The sequence below is a fragment of the Borostomias antarcticus genome (genome assembly GCF_949987555.1).
Source record: "Borostomias antarcticus genome assembly, chromosome: 18".
In the NCBI taxonomy this organism is placed as follows: domain Eukaryota; kingdom Metazoa; phylum Chordata; class Actinopteri; order Stomiiformes; family Stomiidae; genus Borostomias; species Borostomias antarcticus.
In genome coordinates, this window is record NC_140251.1 from 7,958,279 (window position 1) to 7,968,146 (window position 9,868).

At 44.3% G+C, this 9,868-nt stretch overlaps 1 protein-coding gene across 1 annotated transcript in view; it reads right to left on the reverse strand.

Moving 5' to 3' along the window:
• Positions 1-4,872, reverse strand: part of tmem266 (transmembrane protein 266) — a gene marked incomplete at both ends in the record, with an annotated part of 29,853 nt that extends 24,981 nt beyond the window's left edge. The window contains 2 exons of the mRNA XM_084452530.1: positions 3,782-3,970; positions 4,832-4,872. Coding sequence (XP_084308656.1) covers positions 3,782-3,970; positions 4,832-4,872 — 230 coding nt within the window. The remainder of the gene's footprint in view (positions 1-3,781; positions 3,971-4,831) is intronic.
• Positions 4,873-9,868: the final 4,996 nt, after the last annotated feature.

Consider the following 9,868-nt stretch of genomic DNA (forward strand, 5'->3'; position numbering starts at 1 on the left):
CCCATATAGGTAAAATGGAGCCATTTCCTCTGACCTGTAGTGGTCAGCCTCCTCCCCCCTCCCTCCTCCGGTCACCACGGCGACAGGCTGACCCCGGATGAGCTGTCTGTCATCGATGTGGCGCGTCACGCTCCTCACACCAAAAGGCCCGCGGAGGTCGGATGCTGACGCTGGAGGCAGGAGGAGGTCTGGGGGAGGCTGGGCTGGAGGAGGAGGAGGAGAAGGCCTGGGGCAGCAGCTGGAGGAGCAGGAGGAGGCAGGAGGAGGTCTGGGGGAGGCTGGGCAGGAGCAGCAGGAGGAATATGTAGAGGTGGATCGTATGCCCACCTCCCTTGTTCTATGAAATGCGCTATACAAATAAAGCTTTGATTGATTGATTGATTGAGGAGGCCTGGTGCAGCTCCAGAAGGGTGCAGCTCCAGAAGGGACCGGAGAGTCCGAAGAGACTGAGGTCACCCGCAGAGAGAGGAGCCATACTACTGTAATAGGACTGGGATGAGGAACTATTTAGTACTGATAAGATACTGTAAGGACAAGCGATTCCAATGTACCTGTGCCTGTACTGGTTATATAAACTTTATTTTCTATTCTATTCTATTCTAAAATTACAAACATACCGTCAAGCTCTTAAGAGACTGTACTGTACGAGCGTGTGGTACAGCAGCTACAGTGTGTGAATGACAACCCACTATGTTCTGCAGGCTGGGATCAGCAGCCTGCACTGTGCAGTTAAAAACAACACACTCTTGATGCTGCACTTTAACATGACAGATCCAGGCATGTCAGCCATTCACAGTTACGCTGACTACAAAAGAGACAGGAGGCTCTGGAACTGCACCACACACCCCTCTACACCATGCTACTATCCAGACACCAAATATTTCACAGTAAGAAATCACAAATGTACTGTATACTTTGTTTGGGTCATGTAAACTCCTGCTTCTGTTATTGATATGCAGTAGGAGACCAGCTCTGTAAAGTAGGTCAAGACATCTCTGGAATGTGATGTCATGTCATACAGGATTTCTTCTGCCTGAAGTAAAAAAACAAAACATTTCAGCACCAGGAAATAATCCCATGAGGCCGTGTGCACTTATCTAATAATCGACCAGAATGTACCTTCACTCAGATAACTTCAATTAAGGTAGTAATAATAAAAAATAAAAAATAATAATAATAATAATAATTAAAAAATTAAAAATAATGCTAATAACTATAATAATAACAATAACAATAATACTACTAATAATAAATATAATAATAATACTAGTAATAGTAATCATAATAAACTTCCTTTGTACAGCACCTTTTATACAAAAAATGCAGTGGTTCACATAAAAATAGACATAAAATGAACATAAAAGCAGAGAAAATAAGAAGAGAATAAAACAATAAGAAAAAAAGATATAAAAGAAATCATGTAAAATATTTTTCTCAATATGCCTGCACCTTATAACCGAGTATCCTAGCAAGATAGGGAATTAAAGTCACAGGGTGAATCAAGGTGGCTGCCCCGCCCGTCCAGACCTCCTGCTGGACCTTCGAACCCTGATGATTCACTGATGTATGGTATGAATCTGCCATCAGTGACAGGTTACACATACTGCATCTATAGGCTATTTAACCGCTATCTGTCACGCACCGCACTCATATATCACCCCGCACACACATACATTACACATTACACTCTGCACACAGTAGTGGGCCGGCTGTAGCTCAGTTGGTAGAGCGGGTCGTTCAGTGATCGAAAGGTCAGTGGTTCGAATCCCAGCTCCGACTGTCCACATGTGGAAGTGTCCTTGAGCAAGACACCTAACCCCAAATTGCTTCCAATGAGCAGGTTAGCACCTTGCATGGCAGCTATGGGTGAATGAGAGGCCATTGTAAAGCGCTTTGAGTGCCGCTAAGGTGGAAAAGCGCTATATAAGTGCAGTCCATTTACCATTTAGTATATACACATTGCACACTCACTGTATATACACTAACTGCACTAATTTTTTGTATATTGTTCTTTGTCTTAGCTTTTTTTGCACAAGCATATTGTACTTGCTCTTTGCACTGTCCAGTCTCGTCCCTGCACCCTGTCCAATGTTGTCTCCCTGTTATGCATCACGACCGAAAGCAAATTCCTAGTACCTTGAAAAACTGAAAAATGAATCTCGCAAGCTCACAGTTTGTCTCTGCAGATCAGTCTGGGATTCCCCCATCTTGAATGATTATTTTCAAAATTATGTTTTGACTGGGCCAATCAGGGACTGTGTGTGTGTGTGTACTGTATGTGTGTGTCAGTGTGTGTACTATTATGTTTGTGTGTGTGTGTACTGTATGTATATGTTTGTGTGTGTGTGTGTGTGTGTGTGTGTGTGTGTGTGTGTGTGTGTGTGTGTGTGTGTGTGTGTGTGTGTGTGATCCCACAGAATCACAGGGGCGGGGCCGGGGGCCCAGTAAGGTGTGGTCAATTGACAGTGACACCAGGGCTTCAGACGGCGAGATGCCAGATGGTCTAACGACGCTCGCGTTGTTTGTCTCCTCTGTCTGCACGGACCACAGCACCGCGGGCATGAGAGCCATTCACCCCGAGTGAAGAGACATTCAGTCAGTCAGTCAGTCAGTAAAAGTAAGTAAGTAAGTATAAGTAAGTATAAGTAAGTATAAGTAAGTAAGTAAGTAAGTAAGATGTATTTATACAGCACCTTTCAAGACACAGAATCACAAAGTGATTTCCAGTAATAAATAGAAACAGTGGCATACATTAAAAACAAACAACAACACACAGATGAATAAACGAGACAGCCACTCAGACGAGACGGGCGCCCCAGGACACGACACAGGCGCATCCTGTCCGCACTCCGCCTGCGGCACAGCGCGGCAACGAGGGGATCATAACCACCCCTACCCCCCCCGCCTCCCCCACGTACAGAGACAACGTCGCCGCCCGGTCTATTTTTAGCCATGAGAAATTGCTGTGTCACCGGGTCCTATTGTGTGAACACCGATTGGCATGTCGGCTAATGCACATCTGCTGTAAGGATGGCACGAAAGAATCCCCGACCAGGTATCCTCAGACGCTCCCACCATTCTCACAGAAAATGAGAGGGGAATTAAGGCGGATTCAATATCATAGCAAATAGGATATCCGGCACGCTCGCCCCACTAGTCTTCAACTCTTGACGGGTGCGAATTCTAGAGCATACATTTAACAAAAAGGGGGATAATCCGCACTCTGGTATAAGTTTTAACTGCCTTTAATGCACATATACAGCAGACAATGAACGGACGCGTTTCAGCACTGCGGCCTTTCGATAGCTTTTGTATTTACGGTAAAAGCGCGTCCGTTCATTGTCTGCTGTATACTGTATGTGCATTAAAATCAGTTCAAACTTATTTGAGAGTGGGGAGTATCCCCCCCCTTTGATTCAATATCACGTCAGCTGCATATTGCACAAGCAATAGCTGGAATTCAAGAAAAGGAAGGAAGATATTCTCTCTGTCAGGGAAGATTATGGGTTGTGGATATTTGTAGTTCTGTAATGGTTACAGTACGGCAAGGAACAGAAATGCCACGAGAAAGGGAATGCTTCAGATGATGTCTCTGATAAAATAGTTTTTTGGTTGAATTTGATTCCTAACAAATGAATGAGGAAGAATGGGTGAACATCTACTGGGATTTTAGCAGTCCAATAAAGGTTCCACAAAGGAGGACCTTGATGAGTCGAGGCCCAGGGTCACAGCTGAGCCCGTCAGAAGGCTGGGGTCCAGTCTGAGAGAGCTCCCTACCTACCCGTCTCTGTTGTCCTCCTCGTCCAGGTTGGAGATGAGCTGGGATCCGGCCAGGGAAAGGTCCAGGGCGGCCAGGGGCAGGTCTCGGTAGGCAAACCCGACCAGCTGTGCAGGCGTCACACCCTGGCTGTCCTCCTCCACCTGCTGGGAGATCACCTCCAGGTCGGAGGCTCCAGCATGGGGCGGGGCCCTAGAGGAGGACACACATCACCAGGAAGACTGAGCCTCAGAACAGGAGCCCCGACACTGGGATGTAAAACACACATTCAGCACAAACACACAGGTCCCCCAACAGAGATCCTCTACAGAAAGGAAATATATTCTAAACATATATATTTTTTGGCCACAATGCATTTCAAATAGCCTACCTTTGGAATACCTGGGATCTTAAGAATACATTTTGACGATACATTGAAGCTATGCAAAAATGTATTTCTGTCCCTAAAATAGCCAATTTTTACATATTTCAAATGCATTTTGAAATCTATTTTCAAATTAGATTTTTTTTGTAAATGTATGTCAAATATATTTTCTTTTCGTACGGGCAGCTGTGCAATGCAACCTCAGTGTTTTTTGGCTTCGGTGAAAGAAAGAGACGGCATGGAGGACAAAAGACAAGAGGATGTATTCACTAACACACACACACACACACACACACACACACACACATCCACTCTCTGATACAGTCGAGTAAATACATAAATTATGACCGTCATTGCAGATCAGCACAAAGACGAGGCCAATAAGAGCACTACCCTACACTACTCTCTACAGCATTACCTCCAACATGAATCAGAGAGCACATTCACCGTAATGGCCTCTCTCAGCTGAACAGAAGTGGCTGTAAATCGCGTTTCCTTTAGTGTTAAAATAACAGGAAAGATAAAATGAGAATGTCTGCCTGCAGGAATACCAATTGTATCGGCGTTTTTTTAATTCCCCCACTGCGCTGGAAACACTCAAGCCTGGACGCAGGGAGGACCGCGGACCCCTCCGCAGCTCAGCCAATAGAAGACAAGGACGCCGGCTCACACGAGAACCGAGGTCTTACGCCGCTTGGCGCTCGTCCCGGTGCTGCCGATGGGAAGACATCAATAACAGCCGCGCTGAGCAGGAGGGGGGGTATTGATTACAAGACAGAGAGAAGAAAATATGTTGTGGTGCTGGATGGAGATGGCTGGGACTCCGGACCCCCGTCGCCCCTCGCCCCCCCCGGACACCCCCTACCCTCGGACCCCCCCCCCCAACCCCCCCCCGCCCCGGAACCCAGCCTGCTACTCATATTAACCAGAGTAGCACGCTTGGTCAGCTGGCAGCGCTAGAGATCAGTGTGCAGACAGACGCACCTCTGTTAATGTTAATGTAGGCAGGCCCTGCCCCTCGCTGGCTTATGACTAATCCCTACTTAGCATGCTCTCCTCAAAGGTTGTTTCCTTATCTCCGTAGGTACCCAGAATCATTTTAGAAAGAAAGAAAACCACATTCGTTTTGAGCGTGTCGTTCGGTGCACGGCAGAACACATGGCTCGTTCATGAGTCATGACATAACGCCTTTAGTAATCTGATTCAAGCGACTACACATGGACACTTGACGCATCCTCTTCTTCTTCTGAATGCCTCCACACTAACAAACATCTCACCATTCCGGTGCTGTTATCTGTACACTTGACACCTTTCCCCGCTTACAGCAACGAGGACGCTAATCAGTCACGACAGACAGTAACTGTTCACAGTGCATCAAGATCGCATTCCCCGGCCATCACTGGCCAAGCCTGGGCCCATTAGTTGCAGGGCCCAGTTGAGCGTGGCGGGTCGTCATCCTGGGGAGACGGTGGCTTCACATTAGGACCATCGTGCAGGCAAGGGCAGCCAACAGCACGCCAAAGGCTGGTAGTCTCTCCAGTGGCGTGCGATATAAGCAACCGCCAGGAGGAAGCATAAAGGTTAATATAGGCCACCCATGGTAGGGGTAGGGGGGGGGGGTGGGGGGGAGCACGCTAAGGGAGTGAAACATCCCCACTGCTTTATCTACCATTCGCGATTAATTATTCCTTAATGAGCAGCATGTTCACCTCAGCCCCGCCAGACAGGCGGAGGGTGGACCCAGTCCTCTGGCAGACCCAGTCTGATCCCTACCTGATAGGGATGCTCCTATCGGGATTTTGAGGGCTACTGATCACTGATTATTTTCTTCAGTAGATCAGATATACTGTATACTTCAATACACATACACGCATAGATATATATATATATATATATATATATATATATATACACACACATATATCAGACAAATGCCAAGTGAGTAAAAAAACTAACGTACACTAGTACACTAATACTGATACAGTAGCTCCTGCTCTATCTCTGGCTGACCATACGAGAGCGATAGGCTGCCGTTAACTCCCCTTGGATGGAGGGCATAAACAAATGTGTTCCAGACCTACCTGTGATCGTTCATCTATCTGCCATCTCCCTGTAATGAATATTTTAACAATTTCTAGTCTCTTTTCAAAAAAAAAATAATTTCTATCTAACAGAATTCACTTCTGGTGTTGCTTGCATGTGAGCATCTGTTTTCCACACATTTTTGAAAAAAAGGTTGAGGAGGAGCGTTTCATCCTTGCCAAGGATCGACTCCCCCAGATGAGCGGTCCTCGTGGCCTGGCCCCTGGTGTTTTTACACAGCACGCCTATAAATCAGCTCAGCGATCAATATAAATATAAAAATAAAACGCCCTGCTGGGACTGCAGCCTTCCAGCTCCAGCGTACTGCCTTCTGAATAAGGGCTTCTTAATGCAGATTGTCACAAAAATTGTCCGAACGCAGTGTTTTTGAAAATAAAAAAGAAATGCAGACACTACAGAATAGGATTAATGAAATCTGTCAATGCTTTTGTTTATTCAGCGCTAATTAAATTGGATCATTATAGGTCTCATTACGGTATGTTTGAAAGAAATTCTGTATTACAGATGGCCTTATATCCTTCTCATAACAATTAATTTCTAGAATTAAAAAAAGCCTTGAACTTTACATAGAACATTCTGCTGGGCTCCCCACAAGCGAAACATCTAGTATCAGACTTTGTGTGCTTCTTCTCAAGCAAATTAGACACATCTACTTGTAATATAAAACAAACCTGGGAGGAAGAACTGAACATTGAAATTGACAAAGATATCTGGGATGAGGCACTAAAAGGAATACAATCCTGCTCTGTTAACGCCAGACTCCAACTGATCCAATTCAAAGTAGGCTAATACAAAGTAGACTTCATTACTTCATTAAGGCTAAACTGCACAGAATATTCCCTGATCTTTCACTTTTATGCAATAAGTGCGAGTACCGAGGCTACCCTTGCTCACCAGTATTGGACCTGTCCAAACCTCCTTAACTTTTGGTGTCTCATATTTCGATGGTACTGTACTGTTTTTGATCTCACTTTAAAGGAGTAGTAAAGGGAAAATGCATGTTTAGCCCTTAGGTTACTTATGATCATATACAATGATTCAGATCAAAACGTTGACAAAACTAGTTGATAATTGCTCTACCACCGATAATTGATAATTGCTCTACCACCGTTTTGGTCATACAATGGATGTGGATGGGCATCTTGAAAAATCATTCAAAAACATGTTAAACTCTCGATTTCAAAGACAAGAAACTCACCTAGGTGTTAGTTGGCTTTCTGGCATATAATTCGCCATAAAGTAAGATTCTAGTTCATCTGGAAAGGCTTTTTAAAAATATTTAGCATCGAACTATTTAGTCGCAGCACATACGTGTGTAAACTTCCGCTTTAACTGATTCCGACATTGCGCAATGCCTTGATCTCGCGGTAGGCGACGTCCGTGGATTCCACTCAGCTTCCTTCCTTGAAAAGCTAGCCGCAACAAGACAGGCTCGTGCGAAGCATTTGTTTGGGATCTCAACAATGACAAGCTATTGTGCTGTTGCCAATTGTGGCAAAATCTGTAACTTGTCATAGACTTCCCCACAACGATCCCGCAACATTGAAGTTGTGGCTAGAATCTCTTTACTTGGACGTAAACACACCCGTGGATATTCTTCGGGTCTTAGATCACCGTGTGTGCGCTTCGCATTTTGAGGACAAATGTTATAAGCCTAGGCTATTCTCGAAGAAATCTCCCAAAAGGGTCTTCCTCAAACGTGATGCTGTTCCAACTTTACATAGAGGAACGACAGAAGACGAACGAGTGGAAGAACTTGAGGTAAGTTCTCATTGCCAGCTGTGTGTGTGTGTGTGCGCCTGTGTGTGTGTGTTGAAGCATAATAATAATAATAATCCCTTTGCTAAGGATAACTTTAGAAAAATAGAATTGTAAGAAGATTTATTCGCTCTGACATAAATACTAGTGGTAAAAGCAGGACTCACTTTCAACAGGCAAGGAGTCAGACTCATGGACCGAAAGGTTTTCCATGTCAGCTGTTAGCAACAGGTCCCACTCGGTACAGCACAAACTTTTCTCTTTGGTGGGCATCTGTCGGCAATGTTTGCTAACACACCACCAAACACCCGTGGTTCGTGGTGTAGCGACAGCTTCATCGACCGTCTCTGGCTTTGCGGTTCGGCAAGCTTCCATCTCTTCCATTTGCTGTAGTTCCTCCTCACTATATTCAGGCTCGAAACGATAAGTGCTGCCGTCAAAGTCTAATTCCTCGCGATCAAATTCATACTCTTCTAGATCAACCATTTTGATAAGCGTTTTCTGAACTGTAGCCTAGGGCTTCCTTGTCTGTGAGCGAAAGAGTAGCGTGAGCAGTGAGCAAACTAGCTAGCCTAGCTAACATAAACAATAACTACCGTAAGTAGTTCCGCTTCCTGAATCACCTCTGCGGATTGATCTACACATCTACAACAGTCGCGTCAATACAAGTCAATGGATTTCATAAAATGATCAATAATTTTTCCTTTTGAATTTGATGTCAGAACACCAACGGACACCAATTTCACCCTCGGTGAGCTTCTTGTCTTTGAAATCGAGAGTTTAACATGTTTTTGAATGATTTTTCAAGATGCCCATCCACATCCATTGTATGACCAAAACAGCAATTTTCTCTAAAATGCTAATTTTGTCAACGTTTTGATCTGAATCATTGTATATGATCATAAGTAACCTTAAAACAGGGCTAAACATGCATTTTCCCTTTACTACTCCTTTAACCCCTGACCCTGAAACAGCTCTACTCAGGTTCTCCACTATTGTGGAAAAGTTAGACCACAGTGCCTGTTCAGTCTTGGTATATGGCATGATTGTTGCCAAGAGATGCATTTTGAAACAATGGAAATCTGACTCAACCCCCAAATTTGAGACTTGGTTAAGTGAATTGGTGGGCATTTTACATGTAGAAAGATTGAGATACAAACTGTCAAGACAAGATAAGAGGTTCTTCAGAATATGGAACCCGGTGTTACAGCACATCAGAGACCAGTAGACCTCCTCTTTTCTTTGTACGATGCACCCTTGTACCCTTTTGTGGACTAGCAGTGAAAACAATAAGATATTACTGAGAGTGCTGCCCTAATTTTTTTTTTTTTTTTGTTAGGTTTTTGTATTGTGATGTTCAAAGTCTTCTTTTTTTCTTGTGTCTTATTAGTACCTGCTTTCAGGATGTCTTGTCTGTTCTTATTATGTATGCAAGAATTACATAAATAAAATGTAAAAAAATAAAAATAAACTTTACATCCTCTTAGCAACCATCTCTTGGGTCAGAGAACTGGTGGATGAAAGTCATTTGTAAACCACATCTCACCCAGAGCTTTCTGCGCTCTCGTCCAGGACTCCTCCTGGATCCCTGAATCAGGAGAGGGGCTCTGGCTGCATTCCTCGGCCTCGCGAAAACCGCCAAGCTCAACAGAACGAGAAATCAAATTAAATGTCCCTCCACACCTACATGAAGTTACACAGAAAATGTGAGCTTGTGTACTTGAAACTAAACTGCTACCCTGAACACAAAAACACATTACAATTATACATAATTCTTTAGAATAGTCTACACGGAAACCAGGAGGGAGAATAATGACATTGTAAAAGCTTGCAATTCAATGTTTGTCAGAGCACTCTCTCCAAGA